Genomic DNA, 21,159 nt, shown 5'->3' with positions numbered 1-21,159 from the left:
CAGTTTACATTACACAAGAAGGCTCCGCCGATGAGAACATGCTGAAAACTCAGTCGGTTTTCACGCGTCTTTTCACAGAGGGTCTAGAAAGGACTTTATTACATACAGGGTAAACAGCAAAAAGGTCTGTATAGAACAATCTCTTTACAATACCGAGAGCTACCACTATAGTTCCAGTGTATATATTCCTTGGGGTTTTTTTTTTTTCTTTTTAGTTGTTGTCTTTAAAAAAAAAAAAAAAACACTACACAACATCTGGAGTTCACAAAATCTGAAGCTCACAACTAAACCTTCAGTTTACTACTAAAATAGATCTCTCTGCTTATTAGAAACAATGGTCTGTAGTTAACTTTTTTTTTCTTTTTTGCAAAAACAGGATAACAACATCAGATAGCACTTTAATATACTAGAAGGACCCAATGGAACTAATTTTATTTCATACATATATTTTACAGTCCAGTAGACAAGATATATTGTATTTCTCTGCTAGTAAAGTCATATTCTCTCCAAATATGTAGACAAGAGGCTTAATGTATTATAAAAGTATGAAGACACATTAAGGTTGGTGCAAAATTAAAAACACACGCACACACAGAACTTTGTCTCTGCCACTGCTCACCCTCTGTAACTCTCCATGGCTCCCCAAGGTCGACCTGCCGGCTCTTTCCCAGACTTTATTACCAACTGGAACACAGCGAGTCACATTAGGAAACGTGCACCTTAAACCCATCAGTTATTGAAAACAGTGAAAACATATCCATCATCTGAGAAAACGTGAAGCTTTCTTTCAGGATGTGTTTGGATGTAATCGAATCTCATTACAAACCGAGGAGGCGCGTACAGACAGGAAACAGGACACACTAAAACACGCATGGTTCCCACATGAGGTGTGTGTGAAGTCACGTGACTGATGGTGGCGACCTGTCTGTGTCCCCTGATTTTGGCGTCTGACAGCTCCCATCCTCCCTGGCACTGGGTGTTCAGGCCCTCGGCTCTCTTTCCCGGGGGCTGTGCTCCACCCCCCCCCACCCCCCACCCCCACCCCCACCCCCCCCCCCCCACGGCCCGCGAGCAGTTTAACTTCGCGAGCCAAGTTTCAGCCCGGGTCCGATTTGCAAAATAGGATGTTTCTCCGTTTGGGAAAAAAAACAAGCAAGGAAAACAGAGTCCTATCACGTAAGCGCTTGTTCAGGGAAAATATGACCTTAAGTATGTTGTAAATGGATCTGAAAAGGCTCCTTTGAGTTAGGAGGGCTTTTGTGAAAAGCCCTAACATTCATTGCATAGTTGAAGGGTTTAGCTGTCTATAACAATATATGGGAACGCAGCCGTAGCCGACTGCACTCGCTGATATTAAGTTTGCAAATAGCACATTTTAAGAAGTATTAATGTATTATGTTACTTACTCTTGATCTATTTACATTTGTACAAAGTAAAGCTTTTATCTTACCCTTTGCATATATGAACCATTAGCTCACGAAGCAATGTGTTTTTGTGTTTCGTTTTTTGTTTTTGTGTGTGTGTGTTTTTACATAGCTATGTACACGGCCTTCCTTTCTCATCTGAAGGAGCTTCGCACGATGGGCTGTGTGGACCGCTGTTTGTCTCTCCCCCAGTCACCACCGCGTCGCTGTGTGTCTGTCATCTTCACTGTTTTGGTTCAAATCAAAAAGTCTTATGTGAGAAACCAAAAGAGTTAGAGACATGAGAACATAGGACTTGGCTGAAAGATCTGAAAAATTTCAACATATGATATACAAAAAAAAAACCATTTCAAAATCTGCACTGGAGCCTATACATTTTTTACAAGGGGAGGAGGCGGGGCGTGCGGCCCCGCCCCCCCCAGTCTGGTGGGCCCGCGCTGGCTCCCCGTCTCCGGTCTGGCGCCCTGTTGGTGTGCAAGGGCTTCTCTTTCCTCCCTCGCGTCCTGCCCTCCTTACCGAGCTTCGATATCCTTCAGGGTGTGGGAAGGAGGCCTCTCCCTCATCTCTGCAGACAGAGGGGTAGTCCTTCTGGGGGAGACCGGGCGGCCCCCCAGCGTGGAAATGAGCGGGGGGGGCGCGCTCAGCGCCGCCGTCGGGGGGGTCTTGTTGAGCAGTCCGTTCTGGTGCCCCGCGGTGGGGCTGATCCTGGGGTAGTGCATGCTGGGGAGCCCCGGGGTGAGGAGGCTGGGGTGCGGCAGGTGTCCGTCCAGGGAGGCGGGGTGCACGGGGTGGAGCCGTGTGTGTTCGTAGTCTTCTCTGAGCATGTGCAAGCGCTCCCGCTCTTCCAGGTGAGTCCCGCGCTCGTGCTCCCGCCGAGGGTCCACAGACAGAGGGTGGTGGTGGTGGTGGTGGTGGTGGTTGTAATCGTGAGGCTCCCTGTCCCTGAAGGAGCGATCGGCTTCGTAGAGCCGCGGCGTCGAGAGACGGTGCAGAGGGTCGTTCCTTAGCAGGAAGTCCCTGCCCAGCGGGTCTCTCCGGTGAATGTCAAGTTCTCGGTAGGGATCCCTCAGAGGGTCCCGTATGGGGTCCCAGTGGAAAGAAGGGTACGGGAACCGCTCTCCGCCCGGGATGGGGCTGATGCCCATGAACGGGGTCATCATGCGAGTCCTGTCCAGGCTGCTGATGCTGTTCATGGGGTGAATGCCCGTCACCCCCACCGTCATGGGCATCGAGGCCAGGGGCCCCGGGTGCACGCTGGACGAGGAGTTTGGAGGAGGTGGCTCCGAAGACCGGTGGGTCTGCGGGGCCTCCGGAGGCAGGTCGTGGTCTTCCTTGCGCTCCTCCTTCACCTTGACCTCCGAGCTCTTCTTGGGGTTCTCGTAGGCCGGCTCGCTCTTGCGCTGCTCGGCCTCGCGGCTCGAGGTGCTGTTGGGCCTGGCGCTCTCCACCACGGGGGTCCGCACGTAGGGTGACGGCACCCGGGCCAGCTGCTTGGCCTCTTCGCCCGCGGCTCGCCCCTCGTGGCCGTGGCCGTCCTTCTCCGGCAGGTGGCCCTCCTTGGCCTTGTGCTCGTCGGCGGTCAGGTCCTTGCGGGATTCCGAGTGGTCTCTCTCCCTCTCTTTGGATTTGTCTTTCTCGCGAGCCTCAGTGTTCAAATGACCCCTGATCTGTTCAGCGGAGCTACGGTTATGTCCCAGGGTGCTCACTGGGAGGATAGGTGCTGGTGAAGGGTGGCTGGAGTGTCTTTTCTCAACGCTTTCCCTGCGGAAGAAAAGAGGGACACAGAGAAGCAGATGAAGTGGGCTTGCCGGCCTGGGGAGGGGCTGCCAATGAAATGGTGGTGGGAGAGAGGCTCGGGTCTGGCTCCCGTGGTCACTGAGGCAGCCGGATGTGCCCTTCGCGTGGCAAAACCAGCCACCCTGACCTTACTCACCTAGACTTTCACGGAAGCTTTCTGGGGACAAGGCACTGGCGCTGGGGCGGGTGGGGGTGGGGGGCAGGTGGGAGAGTCTGAGGGGGAAACAATTCTCTCTGCATGTGAGATTCACGTGCCTCCGTCAAGGCCACAGACGAAGCGCTTTCGGAGGGTGGAAATGGACCAACGTGGCCAACAGTGATGTGGCAACACAGCCTGCCTGTCTGGATTCCTAGGGTCACTGAGTGGTAAGAAGAAAGTTCTAAGAGCCCAAATGCAAAGACGATCTTTGCGATAACAGAGCCAGAGGGAGGAAGGGTGCAAGGGGCTTCGATCTCCCGGCATCAGGACGAGGGACCTGCGTCGCAGTCAAGGGCACAGATGCAGAGTGATCTCCGGGGCACAGCATGTGAGGGGGCTTTGAAGGGAGACCATGATGTCAGGGCTTGGGGGTCCCAAATAGCACTTACACCTTAGGAAGGGCAAGAAAGCCCGAGTCTGAGAAGATGGGAGGGAAGCTGGGAGGCAGAGTGGGGTCCCCAGGCCTCGGGGGACAAATGGAGAACAATCTTAAGAGCCCCTGTGAATGGAAGTGTGGAACAAGAACTTGGGGGACCCGTTTGGGATGAGGGACTTAAGAGCACAGGGCAGAAAATTCAGAGCAACAGAAGGACAACAGAGGCCGACTTGGGAGACGTAAGACGGGCGCGGGTGTGTCGTGGGGACAGCCCCGAGACGGGACGTGGCCAAGGGGAGGAGCAAGATGCCTCGCCGGCCCGGTAGCAGCAAGGCTCCCAGGCGAGGGTAGTCTGCAGTGAGAGAATTAAGGAGGGTTCCCCTGCGGATCTGGTGTCTATAGCCAGCATGCAAGGCTAAGAAGAGGAAGAGAAGCGTCTAAAAGGTGAAGGACAAAGAAGAGTGTGCTTTACTAAGTTTCCTGACTTAAGTCCAAAAGGCCGTTTGACTCCACCAAGAAAAATGTGGAAAGGTTTGCTGTCGCATGGTCTTCTGTGCCCTGACAGGCTACCCAAAGCTCCGGGTGCCGGGTGTGCCCGCCTCTCTTTGGCAGTTGACAGCTGAAAGCTGAACGCCATAAACGGTCCTTCCGCTGGGTAAGAGATTTTTAACATACTGTCTTGAAGGAAAAATGGATTCTTTTCTAAGAAAGAAATCAGTTAGAAGGATGACCTCCGAGGAACGCATACTAATCGGACACATTCAGAGTCCGTAAAGGTGAATTCTTTTCAATCACTAGTGAGCACGCGCGCACGTGCGCACACACACACACACCCCACACACAGTAAAGAAAACTGGAAGATTTGGCTATTTGAGGCTTAAGTACCAAAAGCAGAGCGTTACTAGGCATTTTCTGTCAAGCATATCTTGATTTGCTTTCCCCTGATTTTTCAGGTCATTCAAAATGAAAGTCTCCTACAGAAAGAAATCAGAAAGGGATGACATTCTTCAGAGAAAATGCTCTGAGACGTCTTCCTCTTTAAGGCCGTTTCTTTTTCGGGCATGGGTTACCAAGCACAGAGATAAAAAAAAAAAAAAAAAAAATGGTTAGTCAGGTTAATTATCCACTGGCAAAACAAAACCCACACCAGAAATGCTTGCCGGCACTCCTCTACGTGTAGGTTTGCAAAATTTTATTAGTCATCTGTGAGCCCAGGGTTTGAGTTTGAACGAAATTTGAGAAAAATGTGACGAGACAATGCAAACGTGACTTTCTAAAAGCAAACAAAAAGAAAGAGAGAGAGGTGGGGGGGGAGGGAGGGAGACAGAGAAAAAAACCTATGGATGATTGAATGGACTGCACGAACTTGAAAGCAGATATGGTATTGATTCATGCCGTGTGTGTTTGGTCCAAAGCTCCAACTCACTGTCTTTGAGAGCGAGATTTATATTTGGGACTTCGGAGGCTCTAAGTGTGCATCTGTGTCTGAGTCGGGACGCTCTCGCTGTGCTGCGGTTTCATCCTACGGTCGCGGTGCACTACGGGGCCGAGGGGGTGCGCTCGGGGACTTGGGGGCCGGCCTCGGGCGGAGCGAGGAGCTGAGGCCACGGGGCCAGCTGGAGCACGAGGCTGGGACGGGGAGGGTGGACGGCTGCCCTTGGCACGCAGCGGGCTTCCCCATCGGGGCTCGAGAACGGTTTCTTTCCGTACCTTTCTTTGTCATCTTTACTAACAGATGAGTCTCGTTTATCTACGTCTCTATCTCTGTCATGAGCTGCAGCGGACGCGCTACGCTCCAGCTCGCCTGGCTTCAGCCAGGGCGGAGGGGTCGGGAACGACGGAGGCGTTCGGTGCAGCCGGTTCCAGGGCTCGTGAGGGCTGCTAAAGTTCTGCACACTGGGGCCATCCTTGTGGCCGAACATTGAGTTGGGTGCTGAAATGGTGAAGTGGAGAACAAAAAGGTTTAAGAGAAATTATATAATCTGCCGTAATGAAGGTACTTACCAAAAAACTTTTAACAGCACTCAGAGTTAAAATGAATACATATTATGGGGAGCTGGAAAAGGAAAGGAGATTAACAGATTCATTAGAGGAGCGCTCGTCCTACGCTGGAGGGGTAGCTCGCAGCTTTTGTTCTTAAACCAAAGGCGAGGGGGGCGGGAGGGGGAGCTTTAAAAAGGAAAGGGGCCAGATGGGTGTCAAGAGCGCCCCATCAAACACGTCTGGTGCATGCAGAAACCCCGAGCGTGGCGCACTCTCGCGGGGGTGACTCGGGAGGAACAACGCTCGGCACGGAGGCACGGTCAAGCCGAGCCGCTACCCACAGCCCCTCGAATGGGACCGCCGCTGCTCCCGCAGCGGTAGCAGGCGGAAACAGGTGACGTCACAGCCCGGGCAGGGCCTTGACCTAAGCAGACGCGGAAGGTCTCCGCGCCGGACAGAGTCGGGAGGGCGAGCTTAGAGTTGCACTTGGGGCCTCCGGGGCCAGGAGAACATGATCTGTGGATGGCACGAAAGAAAACGCGTGGCGTGTTCAGTGGCTAGAGAATTCAGTGACTCAAAAACGAGCAGGTGCCACAACTCTTCCCCTTCTAGATACTTTTTTAGAAAGCGACATGGCCCTCCCAGACGAGGGACTATGACGCGTTGCCAGCTAGCTAGCCTCAGCCTGGTACTGTTTTCCCGCTATTTCCCGTCAAGTTCTCTCAGTGCCATAATGCCAGAGGCCAGGTGAGTGCAAAATTCCCCCCTGCAATGGGACTGTAGCTAAAGTCATGGATAGTAGGGATGGAATATGGAGGAGACTGAGCTTAAGCAATGTTTTGGGAGTTCAGTCAGTGGCGTCACTGATGCCCAGGAGGACATAGTCACGATGGGTCACCCTTGAGACGTTGCTTTCGACGTAAATGCACCCTCGCCCCTAACTCCGCTGCTGAGCCCTGCCTTTGCGGTGACGTAAGCCAATGTGTTTCCCAAGAGGATCGTTTCCTTTTCGCTAGAAAGGTCTTGAGCCATAGACAGATCAGAGGAGACAGAGTCCAGGGCGGATTTTAAAAAGTTAGAGGTACTCACTAACTGAAGGATTTCCAAGTCCCCCGAAGGCATTGCCACCAACCGCTGCGAGGCCAGTGAACGTAGACGGACGGTTAAAAGGCTCTGCAAACACATGGGGAGGAAGGAAAAGGTTGGACTGGACTGAGTGAGGAGCGCGAAGAGCTTCCAGGCAGGTGGGAAAGAGATGTGGGAGCCCCGCCCTCTCTCTACTCAGACCCGACGTGTCCCTCCCGCTGCTACCAGGTTGTGCAAAAGGTTTTCGGTGCGCTCGGATTTGGGCACTGGATTAGCAAAATATTTATTTACGAGAGCTGTCTTTCCAGAACTGTGCCTTTTGCCCCATTCCTCTTGCCGGGTGGCGACTATCACTCAAGCCCAGCAGTGTCTTAAGACGCCCTCCTGCCCTGTAAGTTCTAACAGAACAAGTAAATGACATCTTAAAATGAGTCTCTCAGTGACGAAGCGCCGAAGTCGTGTGTATTATACACGCTGTCGCTGCACTGCGTATACACCGTTGCCTGCACCTGCTTGTCACATCCGCAGAAAATATCAAATAAATCAAGGCCGCAAAGAAAGCGTACGCCTTTGCGAGGGAGACCTACTCACGGTGAAAGGAGAAGGGATTATAACATAGCAGGTAATGTCTCCTCACCACATCATCTTGCCCCGCTGGGCGGGAAGCGGCCATCGTAAACGTGGATTCCCGGAGGTGGCCGGGCAAGTGCCCACTGTGCCATCGGTCCCTTCGGGCGGGACGGCTACGGAGCACTCAGCTACTACTTTAAGGAGGTGGCGGCAGGGGTGCCGAGACACCCCGAGGATGGACAGCAGGTGCTGAAACTTGTTCCCAAGGGCCCTCATCGCCCCACGTAGTCAGGGAGGTGTCTAGGACCATGGCCGACTTGCCCGGAAGCACAGCAGAAAACAAAGGTTTTCTGAGACACGCGCGTCATTTCCCATCACCGCGGGCAACTCACCCAGGTGAGCGGCAGGGTTAAGGAAGTTGCTGTGATGAGGCGGTGGCCCGAAAGGGGTCCCGGTTGGGTGTGCAGCACCTAGAAAGTCAGACATGGCGGGGTCAGGCTTCGCGGAACGCCGGTTCCTACCATGCGGCCGGCTCCTCACTGCGTCAGGGCCCCGGGAGAACACTCGGGAGGAAACGCGTTAACGGAAGGGCACCCCGGCCACACACCGGGAGACGACAGGGTCTTGTTAGGGAGCAGAAAACCCAGCCGTGCCCTTTCTCCGGGCGGGGCTGGCCACCCCCAAATCGGGGCGTTACTTTTTCAAGATGCGGACACGCAGCCCGAGAAGCGTGGGGACACAGGCGCAAGGGTAGGGGCGAGGGGGGTGATCCTGTAACCAAAGGAGTTTGAAGAAACGCCCAGTCACAAAGTGCTAAGCGTGGTTCTTCACTGAAGGACTTCTCAGAGCCGTTAGCGTGTTCCTGGGCTCGTTTTCCGAAAGGGGAGCTTTTGGCCACGGGACACTTTCTTCCCGGAGCATGTTGGGGGGGCAGGTCTTTCACTCTGAGGAACACTGAGCCTGAAACCACGTTTTACGATCCTTGGGAGCGGCTGTCGCGCAGCGGTGGGTCCGGGCCACGGTGCCTTGCCCCGCGGAACCCCTCTCCCGAGGCACGTGTTAGCTGTCAGGAAGGGCGGTACAAGGCCTGGCCCTACAGAACCCGGGATCGTGCGTTGCACCAGGTGACAGGACGTGAGCGCCTTCAGGCAGCTGTCCGGCTTCGGTGCCAGGAAAAGCTCCTTTGGTCCGTGTTTGTGGACACCAGTAATCTGCCCGCCAGGGACCTTAGTGCTAGTTCAGCCGTCTCCTTTCCTTCGGTTTCCCCCTCAGAATGTATTTCTTCAAGATGCCACAGCCTCCTTTTCCTGGAGGAAGCGGGGGAAGGCAAGAGGGAGAGGACAGACACAGGGTGTGCGCACAGGAGGCAGGGGAGGCCCACATTCCTAAAGGCTGAGGGCATCCCGGCTCTCGGGGCGGCAGGCCCGGCTTCAGAGAAGAGACCGGCCGGGCTCACCGGAGGGAGCGTCCTAAGCTTATTTCAGGCATCAGTGCCCAACAGCAAGCTGAAAGTGGCTGCATTTAACACGTGCGTGTGTGAATTAGACACCGCGGCTCAAAGTTTCACCAAATTATCATTCGGGGGCAAAATCCAGTGATGCTCGTACTGAGAAAAGATGGCCTCCCGGAACGGATGTATACACAGGGCCTCCATGAAGAGACTTTTCGCTTCTCCACAATCTCTTGCATTTTGTCTAAGTTCCTACAAACGACTATAAATTCCCTCAGGAAGACAGATCAAATGGAGGAGTGCTGTCCCTCCCGAAACCCTATGAACTCAGTTGATGCTCTGGGTCGCCGCTCCCTGGACTGCAAGGTCTTCGTGGGGCCTCGGGTGTGGAGGAAGCCATGGAACCCGGGAGGACGTCTGTCACAGTCACGGACTCGGAGACTTGGAAGGCACCTGAGGAGTCATCCGTTCAGTCCTGGATGGTGACTTATCCTCCACCCAGGCAATGCAAAAATGATACTCCATTTCTACCAAGCGAACACGGTCCAGAATATTCATTAGGTGTTAACAGTGTTGCCAGCTAAATAAAAATGTGGCCGCACACTGCCTGTGTAGTACAAGCTAATTAATGCTTCGATGAAGATTGGGAGCTTTGCTCAGCCCAGGGCCCCCAGGGGTGCCTTGCAGTTCCAGAATTATTGAAGCAAAAGAAGCCAATTCATCCACTTGGCTCAAACGGAAGCCAGGGAGAAATCTCTCTATTTCTCTCCAAAAATTGCTCTTAGAGTAGCTCTGTCTCAGAGCCTAGGTGCCATGGTAACAAAGCTTTCAAATATGTCCCTAGACAGAACTCACAGAGCAAAACCTGAGACCTTAGCAAATTCCATCTACCCTCAAGGGTGACTCACTTGCTTTGGCAACAAGGCCCATTATAATGATGATTTCTTGCAGTGGGGGAGTCTCTCTCTTTCTGAATGGAGGAGCCTTAGGTCAACCCAAAATGAGTCTTGGATAAAAGCCTGGGAAGGCAGCAGGCAGGATGGATGTGAAACTTGTTCCCTCAGGACCAGGAACGGGGAGCCCCGTGAATATTTATGTCCAGAAGAATAAATTCTACTTAGCACGGTGGGTATGAAGTTATGAAGCTCGTCACCAGATTGAGCGCAGCGTCGCCATTTACAAGTATTAGTGAGCCGAGCTCTGTGTGGCAAAATGGCTTTCCAAGGCCTGGATGGTAAGGCTCCTCTGAGGAGGAGGGCTGTTCTCGTTTCCTGATGCGCCTTACGGCTGTGTGTCTGCTGCCTTTTGTCTGTATGTCCTTGGAGCAGAAACGGGTCGTTCTCTGACGCAGTGACCCCCAGTTCCCACTGCCCCCACTTTGGCACACCTAGGAGGCATTCGAAGGTTAATGAACAGATCCCTCAGGTGTTTCTCCCCTGTCCTGCAAGTTTTCTACCATCAAATAATGAGCCGAAGCAACATGAGGCCCCGGAGAGAAAGGTGATCTTTCTTTCTCTCTGTAATGAAAGAGGGTGTATCAGTGAAGAAGGGTCCGTCTCCCTAGACGTACTGGGATGTTGCCTTGCAAGCTGGCAGAAAGTGTAGTTTTTTTCTTTTTTTTTAATGTTTATTTATTTTTGAGACAGAGGCAGACAGAGCATGAACGGGGGAGGGTCAGAGAGAGAGGGAGACACAGAATCGGAAGCGGGCTCCAGGCTCCGAGCCGTCAGCCCAGAGCCCGACGCGGGGCTCGAACTCACGGACCGCGAGATCGTGACCTGAGCCGAAGTCGGACGCTTCACCGACTGAGCCACCCAGGCGTCCCAGAAACTGTAGTTTTTAAAGGGAAGGTTTGAGCGGTAGCCCAGAGCACAAACATAATTTATATAGCTACCTGCGAACCACATTCCTCTTTGAAGAGAAGAGTTCTCTTCAACAACAACTCTTTCCTCCAGCTCGGAACTCACCAGCGGCAGAGAACAAAGTTGAAGGCCGGGCCAGGTCATGGGGGTGGTGGATGGCTCCGAAGAGGCTGGGGCCTGGGGGGCGGCTCAGGAACTCGGGTTTCAATCCGAAGTCCAGCTTATGTGGGTCTGACTGCATCTGTTTCTAGGGGAAAAAGGGGAAAAAGAAAAGATGAAACCCCAAGAGGAACAGCAGGGAAGAACGACCTCAGCGAAGAGGCAGAGATGGAAAAAGGGGACTCTGTGAATGGTGCTCTTGGGCTGCGTGCTACAGTCAGGTTCAAGTTTACAAAAGCTGGGAGAACAACAGCCCACAAAGCACCTCGCCCTCGAATGCCAGAAAAGCAGGTCAACCTACGAGGGGCTAGTGGGGCCTGCGTCCGGACGGGGCCAGTGTTCCGTCTGTGAGGTCATACGGCCTGAGGAATAAAACCGTTGATTCAAACTCGCCACCACTCCGAAACAGTTTATTATTCGCTGTAAAGGCCCATTTTAGCAAGTTTTTAAATGATAGCATTTCAAAGCTCATTTTATTAGGAATTCTGCATGAATAATCTGCTGTGCAAATTAATCGTTAATGACTCTATGCTGTACTCTAATAGATCACAGTACATTAGTAACGGGAAGTTATGATGAAATATTTGCATGCTACAAGCTAATTTTCAGATGCTCATTGTTACATATTAAAACAAAAACAAAAATAAACAGCAGCAAAGCAGGGGTATTCATTTAACGAACAGGGGTCTTTTTCTTGCCCCTGCCCCACAACTCCCTGAGGAAGAGATCAGCCAGTGAACCATCGAGAACTTCTCGTTTTTTGTTTTTTTGGTTTTGTTTTTGAGAGACAGCAGAGAGAGAGGGAGAGAGAATCCCATACAGGCTCCACGCTGTCAGCGCAGAGCCCAAGGTCCTTGACATAAGCTTGAACTTATGAACTGTGAGATCATGACCTGAGCCGAAACCAAGGGTCGGATGCTTAAGCGACTGAGCCACGCAGGCACCGCCAGAACTTCTCTTGCGAAGCACTTGCCATCAGCTGCCATCGCTCTGTTTCTACCCAGTTATATGTATCCACCCTCAAGCTACTCTCCGTTCACCTTCCTGGAAGGCTGTAGAAACTGGCTCACCGTTTCCTCCCTTCTGCACTGTGGCGTCATTCTTCAGGCCAGTAGCGGTCTCAAATATGGGGTTTTCTTTTTTAAAGAAGATTTTTTTAATGTTTGTTTATTTTTGAGACAGACAGAGTGCGAGCAGGGGAGGGGCAGAGAGGGAGGGAGAGAGGCAGAGAATCTGAAGCGGGCTCCAGGCTCCGAGCGTCAGCACAGAGCTGGACACGGGGCTCAAGATCATACACTGCGAGATCATGACCTGAGCCGAAGTCGGACGGTTAACTGACGGGGCCACCCAGGCGCCCCTCAAAAATGGGGGTTTCAGAGTTGCCCCACCTTCTTAATCCTCAGCAACCTTCTCTCTGAATCTCACGCCTCCCCTGATGAGCATCAACCCTCCCCCCCGCGGGGGTGGCTGGAGGCTCCATGCTTCCCTCCCTGTGCCCCTCCCCCTGCCCGGCCCTCCCCGCCCGCCAGGCTCCCATCCTTCACGGCCCTTCGCCAGATTCTGACCCACTCCTCCAACCTCTGCCACCCGACTGACGCTCACCGTCCATTTGGGCCTGCACCACCTCAAACTCCCTCGTGTCTGCCCTGAGCACAGCCCCGTCCCACCGTATACTGAAGTCAACAGGAGGCCTCTGGGCTAGCTTGCGTGAGAATCCGGGACGACCGAAGTACGCCCTTCCCTCACCCGCTCATCCGCTGTGCCCACTCGAGATGAAACGTCCCTGATCGCTTCCAGCCGGAAGCGGACAGCACGTTCCATCGCTTCTCATGCGTACGTGGGTATGGTCGCCGGAGAGTGCCGGGCAACTAGACAGCAGGCCGGGTGAGGGCCCTCTGAGCCTGGCACCCGAAGTAATCTGCAGGTGATATTCGGGGAGTACTAACAGAATGAGGAAACGCCCATTACAGGCAAGGGGACAATGGCATTTCTGCACAAATCCACAGGGCGGTAATAGCCAGACCCCAAACCCGAGCTTCTAAATCACTACAAATCCTTGAAAATCTTCTGAGTGCCTCTTTTAATTTGGTTGCCAGATTATTTGGTGCTGCTAATACTGCACGGAACACAACACAGCACATTAACCACAACTTAGGTCCACGAAGCCATCCAAGCGGATGGCACCTGGGGATTACAAAGAGCTCGCTGGGAAGGGGAGATGAGCAGCCGTCTTCGTGTGCAAGATGGCTTCCTAATTGAATTGAGATAATGAAGGTTTTAGTCGCCGGGGACACCTTCACGGGGAGGAAGTTGCTAAAGTAGCACATACAACACCCTTCATCGCTTGTGACCGAAGGAGCTACGAGGAGGGTTGAGTCTCACCTACCGATCTGCTAATCGCTATCATCCAGAACAGAAAGCGAACTGGCCTGAGTGTCAAAATTTAGTCAGCGGTCGTGATCTCACGGTTCATGAGTTAAAGCCCCGAGTCGGGCTCTGTGCTGACAGCTCAGAGCCTGGAGCCTGCTTCGGATTCTGCGTCTCCCTGTGTCTCTGCCCCTCCCCTGCTTGGGGTCCCTCTCAAAATAAATGAAACAAAACAAAATATTTCTGTGACAACCAGCTCTCCCTCCTTTATTTATCAGCTTTTTTTTTTTAAGTTATTTATTTATTCAGAGACAGAGCCAGCGAGCAGGGGGCGGGGCAGAAAAAGAGGGAGGGAGGGAGGGAGGGAGGGAAGGAGGGAGGGAGGGAGGGAGAGAGAGAGAGAGAGAGAGAGAGAGAGAGAGAGAGAGAGAGAGAGAGAATCCTAAGCAGGTTCTGCACTGATGCGGGGCTCGAACTCAAGAATAGCAAGGTCATGACCTGAGCTGACATCAAGCATTGGTTGTCTAACTAAGCCACCCAGGTGCTCCTATAGGCTTCTTATTCTCATGGAGGCCGTTAGCACTAAATGCTTGTTCGTGAAAAAATGGATTAACTGAAGCTTACTGGAATTGCTTGATTGGTCGTCTTCTCCCAGTTTTCTAGGCACACTTACACAGACATTAAATCTGAACTTGTCAGTTATTTCTGTTACAACTATGTCAACCAGTGACACCTTATCTGGTCTCCTGCAGAAGGCTCTTGACCCTATCACGAACCGCGAGATCATGACCTGAGCCGAAGTTGGACGCTTAGCTGACTGAGCCACCCAGGCGCCCCTCAAATATGTGGGTTTCAGAGTTGCCCCACCTTCTTAATTGTCAGCAATCTAATGGCTAGAACGTAAATGGCTGGAAAAGTGGAACGTAGTATTCATCTGTGTGACAAAAACACAGCCAAAAGAAGCAAAATAATCTGCAGGGTAACGGGCCAGAGGTGGTTCTACAGGTACTGACTGTTTTCTAACCTGTGTCACTGGTCATCAAGATGACTAATTAATGAGAGTGTTAAAAGGTCACTGCGAACCAAACACGACGTCTGAAAGAGAAATTCTTTTTTTATTTTTTTAGGTTTCTTTTTTTTTAACGTTTGTTTATTTTTGAGAGGGAGAGAGAGAGAGCATAAGCAGGGGAGGGGCACAGAGAGAGAGAGAGAGAGACACGGAATCAGAAGCAGGCTCCAGGCTCTGAGCTGTCAGCACAGAGCATGATGCGGGGTTCGAACCCACGAACCACGAGGTCATGACCTGAGCTGAAGTCAGACACTCACCAACTGAGCCACCCAGGCGCCTCAAGAAATTCTTAACGCCACGTGTTGCTGATGGAAGCTTAGTAGCATCACATAGGGTCTAAAGGGCTCTATCAGTTTCTCAAAGTTATAAAATGAAACCAATGCCCCAATTCTTACAGAAATGCAAACTTCCATGTGTGGCTGTTCCCAGACACTCTGTTATTTTCTGTATAAACACGTGATTGCTATAATTAGATTACTACCGCCCCCCCCCCCCGCTTTTTTGCAGGATTTAATCTAATCTGGATCAATATGATGACAAAATCCTCTAAAAGGAAAAAAAAAAACCATCAGGGAGTTCTTGGTTTATTCCTATTTTATCATTTTACTGGCGGTTTCCCTAATTAACAGTAAGATTTCCTAATAGCATCTTCCTGCCAGTGGATCTTTAGAAGCTGTTTAAATGCCTTCTCCCTCCATCCGGAGATCCCCCCCCCACCCCCCCGCCCCCGCCCCATGCTCCTGTCCCCCTGCCCCCCTTCCCCCGCCAGACCAGGAAGGCAAGACTGACCTTGACTTTCTGTTGGTGGTGGTAGATTTGCCAGGCGATGTGAACATGCATAGCACACCACTTCCCTGGTTTCTGGAACAACAAAAAGCAATGTGGTCACAAGGAAGACCTTCCAGAGCACAGCATCTCCCAATTCCTTCAGAGCTTTTCAGCAGATTTTGGCTGCCGACGCTCTTTTTCACGGCCCGGTTGTGCTCAGTCCCCCCTCCAAGTGCCCTCTCTTAGAGGCTGCCCAGGGCCCGGGCCTCAGGGAACCCCGGTCAGCTCTGCCCCTCCTCCCTTGGGGCCCGAGCTGGAAGCCACTGCTCAGAAAGCCACACTTGACGGGGACCTCCCCGGTTACCGAGCACAAGATGGCAAAAGCCCGAGCCCCACTCTGTGTCTCTTCTTTCTTTTCTGGTGCCAGCTGGCAGAGCGGGAGAGGGGGAAGCTGTACCTAACAAATGCGGCCATGCTACCATGCAAATCGGCTGTTCAGAAGAGCTAATTAGGGAGCGTCTGTGAATCGGTTCAAAACAAGAGAGGGTACAGAAGAACCCGCGTAGCCTCCCCCAACGCGGTTTTGTGTTAACCCCCAGAGCGGAACAAAGAAATTCACATTTTCATTGAAGCCCTGTTCCCACAAACGCTTCGCTAAGAGTCAACTACCCATTGGTGTTCTTGGGTGCCGCTCGTTCCCAAGTGAAAAGAGAAGAAACAAAGAGAGCTGGTTCCTTCCTGTGCTCTAGGCCTCTGCTGCCGTCGCGTCTGGGAGTGTATCAAGCCATGTCTCTCAGATCAGTTCATGTCTTGCTTTCCAAGCAGAGGAGTAACTGAGTGAGCTGTCTTACCACCCTGGAGGGTAGGGACCACCTCCTGCCAATCCGTTTGTAGTCTTGTTGCGTAACCTACTCATAAGCTCCCGACACGCGCTCAGTAACTACAGGCCAGATGAGAGGAAACGCTGCCTCATTCCTACATCGGCAAAGGACAGACGCTTCTGGTTTCTATATTAAGGAGCTGTTTCTGAAAGATATCCTTAAATCCAAGTCTGGGGTCAGTTCTCTTGTCATGAAATCATGGGTCATCTGAAATCACCTACGTGATGACACAGTTCTCCTTTGTTTCGCTTTGGAGAAATTGAATTATCTGATGAGAGGCGCCAGAAATGGGTTAAGTGTAGCTGGAAATCTATCCATCCATCTTCCATCCGACCATCCCCCTCCCCAGTAAGTCAGCGTTTATTCAGAGGTCATCTCTTGGCCACTCTCCAGACCACTCAAGACGTTAACAAAACTAATGCTTAGTATGTCCCTCTTCTGCACCAGAGAAATAGGTTGAATGGCTCTGAGGGTCAACATCACGTACCACAGAATGAGGCAGCCACCAGCCCAGATAAATAGATCGATCGATCTATCTATCTATCTATCTATCTATCTATCTATCTCTTCTAGGTGCAGGAGAGACAGCAGAGCTCAGTGAAATCCTAATTTCTGCCTTTAGCTGAAGACTTCCCACGTACGTTCCCACTAGTCAAGCTTTCAGCAGCCCTCCCAACAAGATACGGTGCCTCAGTTGAATGTTCTGTTTGCTTTCCCTCAATGGCCTGGCTTCCTCCGACACTCAGAGCAACACAATGTGGGCCATTTCCAATTACACTACCTGAAAAGCCCAGCCACTCTCCTCCCAACATTTTATTCCAACGTTTCTATGGCTTGTTTCCTTGTAATGGATTTGTATTTTTAACCCGCAGGGAGTCAAACAGAGGTTGCAAAACAGTTCTAGAAGAAGCTCTCTTACCCTTAACATAGGTCTGAAAGGATCTGTCAACTGTGAAGAGAAAATGACAACTCGGTTACATGCCTGTCACTCAAACAATTGCTCTAATTAACAAATTTGTAGTGCTTCATTAGGAGGGGAAATTAAAATGTTAGAATTTTACTTTTAAATGAAGCCCTTTTAGAGAATAATTAACCCATTTTCACACGATCAAAAGTGCCAGGCGTCCCTTCCCCCACTTCACAAGCCTGGGCACGTCCACGCTGACAAGCCCCCCGACCAAGTTTAATCAATAGCAACTTGCCCTCCGGCAACATGATTTGCTGACATTACACATCTGAACAGCCCTTCTAAGCACACCGCCTGGGTTCTAAGGGAGGACGGCCTCCGGACCGTAGACCTGGAAGCCTGGGTACCCAGGGGTTTCTGGGAGAGCTGTCCTCTTCCAGACGTAAGGTGGAACCAACGCACTCCGTGTGATGACCGCACACTACTTAGAGGTATTATTACACACTTTTGGAAGGTTCACTAAACATCGTAAAAATACTTATGTAGCTAGTTCATTTTTAACTTCTACCTAACTCTGGTCATCAGTTTCTGACTGCCCCTTAGCCAGGGAAAAAGACGATATGGTAAAAAGTCACCGTCTGTCCACATTTACTATAAAGCCAAACGTAAGTAACAACCCACGAGACAAGACTGCATCTTTTGTAGAACTTCCAATTGTTTTTGAGAGGCGGTGGAGGTGTGCGTTATGAACGAGTGACATAACCTAAGCGTGAGGGACATTTGACTCAGGTCACAGGAGGATTCTGCATTACAAGTAGGGGCCAGGAGCGCTGTTGGGGTTGGGGGGGGGGGGGTGTGCGGGGACAGGGTCCTGTGACGTCCAGGAAGAAAAGTGCTTCACGCTTTTCCATTCAAAACAGTTTACAGTTACTTCTTCGGTGAGAAAACGTAAGGGGACGTAGACAGAGAAGACTGGTCAAACAGAAACTACACAAGCCCACTTCCTGGGCTTGGACCACAAGCCATTTGTCTTCTCCCCTGCTGGCGGGTCCCCCCCTTGTGTCATCAGCCACAAGGGAGCAGCGGAGATTTTGTGCTCTAAGAGTCACTGGCATTTTCTTGCACAAACTAGAAGGAACAGCTCCCGCGGCAGCTCGCTCAGATGGGCTGAGGAAGGCGCACGACCTGGGCCGGCCGGCCCGCAGAAACAAACAGGCCCTGGCGTTACCTGTGACCGAGCCTGACTTTCTTCTACGTACCCTCGGGTCCTTCTGGAGCAGAGTGTGCGGGACGGTCCCGGGTCGAGCAGCAACATCGATAGGGTTGGAGGTCTACAAATTAATCAGACCACAGCTTAGGAGGCATAGAACACATGACCTGAAGAGCAAGATCTCTCTTTTCCTTCTAAAATATGCAAGTCAAACGTCGATTTCGTTTGTTTGTTTCATTCTGGAAGACGACGAGAGTTCACAGAGGCATCTCCCCCAGTTGATCGCACATGTTCTTCAAGAGGACCCGCTCCCTACTTTCTCCAGGGACCCTGACCCGATGTTGTCCTGTCTAGGGAAGGCTGTCCTGTCTAGGGAAGGCATCCAAAAGCGGAGACCACATCACTTCTCACCGCAGTAAGAAGCACAGGACCAAAGAGAAGAAACATGTGAAAGGACTGCCCCCAAATCCATCTTCTTCTGAGACACGGACGGCCCTGTCACTGTGTCTTTTGCGTTATCACCAAGCACTCTAAGAACTGCTTGCGTGAACGTCGCGGCCATTTGCTGTACCAGGTGCCCCTCATCGGAATAAGTGCAAGTGTTTCACAGACATTAAGCGAACTCTAAATTTTAACTACGGTAATTCGGCTTCATCTTTCCGAAACCACCACCATTCTTGAATGTCATTCGTAACAATAACCTTATCCACAGGCTTGTGTCCTTTGAATTTACAGCAACGACAAAAAAGCCTACTTCTGGCACACGCAGTCAGTCCCTACTATCTGGGGGGGATGAAGGAGTCAGGACATGTTTCACCGGGTATCTTACTGCAGAAACCACAACTTCTAGGACTCCCGTCACACCAGAAGTTAACGCGGGTGGGAAAAGAGCTCAAGCTTAGGCACAAAGCTTGCCTATAAGGAGAAGGGAGGGGAGGGGGAAGCATGAAAGAAAGAAAAGCAGTCAGCTGCTGTACAACTAACAATTAAGCTGGAGTTGTTAACAGCCTGATTTGCATACATATGAAGAACTCCGCTAATGAACTGCAATCTACATATTCAATCAGTAAGATGGCCTGGAAAGGCCTATTTCAACACCAAGAGAGACACTTTCTTGCCCAGATGTAGTTTTCTGTGTGATTGGATAATTGTGAGTGAGGGAAATAGTCTAATTTATTAAATGACCTAGCAGTCTGTTTGGAGAGGCACTGGAGAGTTGGTGCAGCCCAGAGGGGACAGACCAGGGCCCAGGGTGTGAGGGTGCAGGGAATGGCAGACAGGGGAAGGGGTTGAAAAATCATTGTCATTTCATCCCAAGACAGGAGGGTTGCACAGGGCCATCACGCAAGTCCCAGGTATGGATAACCTGGCCTATAAGCCACCATTCCAAGCAGATAAATGTCACTTCTGAGGTGTACCTCGTCCTACCCCCAATGCTTTTAAATGTTTTTTCCTGTTTCTAGTTTTATGACAACGTGCTTCTAGAAAGGCAAAACGCGCTCATGCTGGAAGACCCTGGCCCCAATCTGGTGTGTTCTCTTAGAAATGAGATCGGGAAACATAAACAAATAAAAAGGAAAACCAAAAACCACACACAGCAAACTTTCCTACTTAAAGAGTCTGAGGACGGTTACTAACATACCTGCATTTCGCTTTTGTATGAAAATAAAGAAGGGGCTGTGATAAAGTCGCATAAGGGCAGAGTGTTCTGAGAATGACTCCTCCCTATTGACCTTCAGAGAGAAGCCTAGCCCCAGATGAGTAGGATAACACTGAGTAGGTAGAAAGTGTTTAGTTATTTAAAGGGCAAAAGGTTAATTTCCCATGAGGCTGTTGGTCTTGACCTTGGTAAGCATGACCACGGCTGAGGGAGGACTGAAGCAGAGTAGAGCCAGAATTTGCAGACAGACAGGGCTCAGGAGCAAAATGCGGAAGAGGGAGCAGAAGCGTCTTCCCCTCACACAACTGGAAGGATGCAATTTTAGTTTGGAATTGTTCCCTTCCTGTCTCTTACAATCAGTCAAGGCTCAGCTTTGCCTCTTTGCTCATAACATGTAACTCGAGGACAACTTGGTGCACACATATCTGACATTTCATACATTTCCTGACCAGAAGCTTATGTCCACAATACTGGCAATGAAAAAATATATATGTATTCTGTATATTTTCAAGATTGTAGGAAATCGCGGCTCAGCTGAGATTACATGGATAATACAGATTGAAAATGCAATTCGGGGCTGAGGTTTAAAACTCAGAGGGCTCGCAAAAAAACCCCCCAAAAAACCCCCAAACCCAAAAAACCAAACCAAACAAAAACGTCGCTCTAATCCCAGTGGTCACTTCGGATTGGGAAGATTCGTCACTGGCGGGCGACAGGATGCAGAACCCACCCGCACGCCCAGCCTGGGGCTCGGCTGGTAAAGGTGCTTGCCTATTTCCACGGTAAGGTTTCTTACCTTCGGCTGAAATGCTCCTTGTAGTGAACCAAAAGGACCAGTGGGTGGAATCATAGGGGGGATGCCCGATACTGCAGGAGGGTAGGAATGGAAGAGCTGTGGCCAAAGACGGAGAGGGGAAAAAAAGATTTTAGTAGGAGGCAAATGATATACTCCAATTCCCTTCCCATAGAACGACATCGACATTAGCAAGCCAGATAATCTCAGTTTGATGCTATTAGTCAAGAAGCCAGGATGAAATGATCACACAGATGTGCCATGAATGCTTAACTTAAAAAGTTAAAAGTAGTTCAGAATCAATCAGCCAGCAAATGATGTCCCAGACGAGGACATCATTAGAAAGGGAGCTTTTCTAATTATTAATTGTTAAATCGGGTAGAAGACCTAAATGGTTTGAGATTTTAATGTGCGTCAAAAACAGGAGGGGAGCTGAGCCAAATAAGACACCCGGAAAATTACAAGTTAATTAGAAAAAGGAAAAAAAAAAAAAAAGAAAAAAAAAAGAAAAATTAGGGAAAAAGGAAGAAAAAGAAGCGACTCTTTACGAGTTGCAGGATTTTATACCATTAAAACTCAATTAGTAATTTTAGATTTT

The 21,159-nt window shown here is 50.9% G+C and overlaps 1 protein-coding gene across 6 annotated transcripts in view; it reads right to left on the bottom strand.

The window, feature by feature from the left end:
* Positions 1 to 1,065: 1,065 nt before the first annotated feature.
* Positions 1,066 to 21,159, bottom strand: part of AUTS2 (activator of transcription and developmental regulator AUTS2) — a 1,113,014-nt gene continuing 1,092,920 nt past the window's right edge. For all 6 annotated transcript variants that reach the window (XM_042970860.1, XM_042970862.1, XM_042970861.1 and 3 more), the window contains 9 exons: positions 20,565 to 20,660; positions 18,158 to 18,229; positions 16,911 to 16,940; positions 15,132 to 15,203; positions 10,853 to 10,994; positions 7,828 to 7,905; positions 6,869 to 6,952; positions 5,507 to 5,729; positions 1,066 to 3,185 (listed from right to left, as the gene is read on the bottom strand). In XM_042970860.1, the coding sequence (XP_042826794.1) occupies positions 1,937 to 3,185; positions 5,507 to 5,729; positions 6,869 to 6,952; positions 7,828 to 7,905; positions 10,853 to 10,994; positions 15,132 to 15,203; positions 16,911 to 16,940; positions 18,158 to 18,229; positions 20,565 to 20,660 (2,046 nt within the window). In that variant the 3' untranslated portion in view covers positions 1,066 to 1,936. The remainder of the gene's footprint in view (positions 3,186 to 5,506; positions 5,730 to 6,868; positions 6,953 to 7,827; positions 7,906 to 10,852; positions 10,995 to 15,131; positions 15,204 to 16,910; positions 16,941 to 18,157; positions 18,230 to 20,564; positions 20,661 to 21,159) is intronic.

The sequence above is a fragment of the Panthera tigris genome, chromosome E3, assembly GCF_018350195.1.
Source record: "Panthera tigris isolate Pti1 chromosome E3, P.tigris_Pti1_mat1.1, whole genome shotgun sequence".
In the NCBI taxonomy this organism is placed as follows: Eukaryota; Metazoa; Chordata; class Mammalia; order Carnivora; family Felidae; genus Panthera; species Panthera tigris.
Note: the sequence above shows the minus strand (reverse complement) of the source record. Positions and strands in the feature narration are given on the sequence as shown.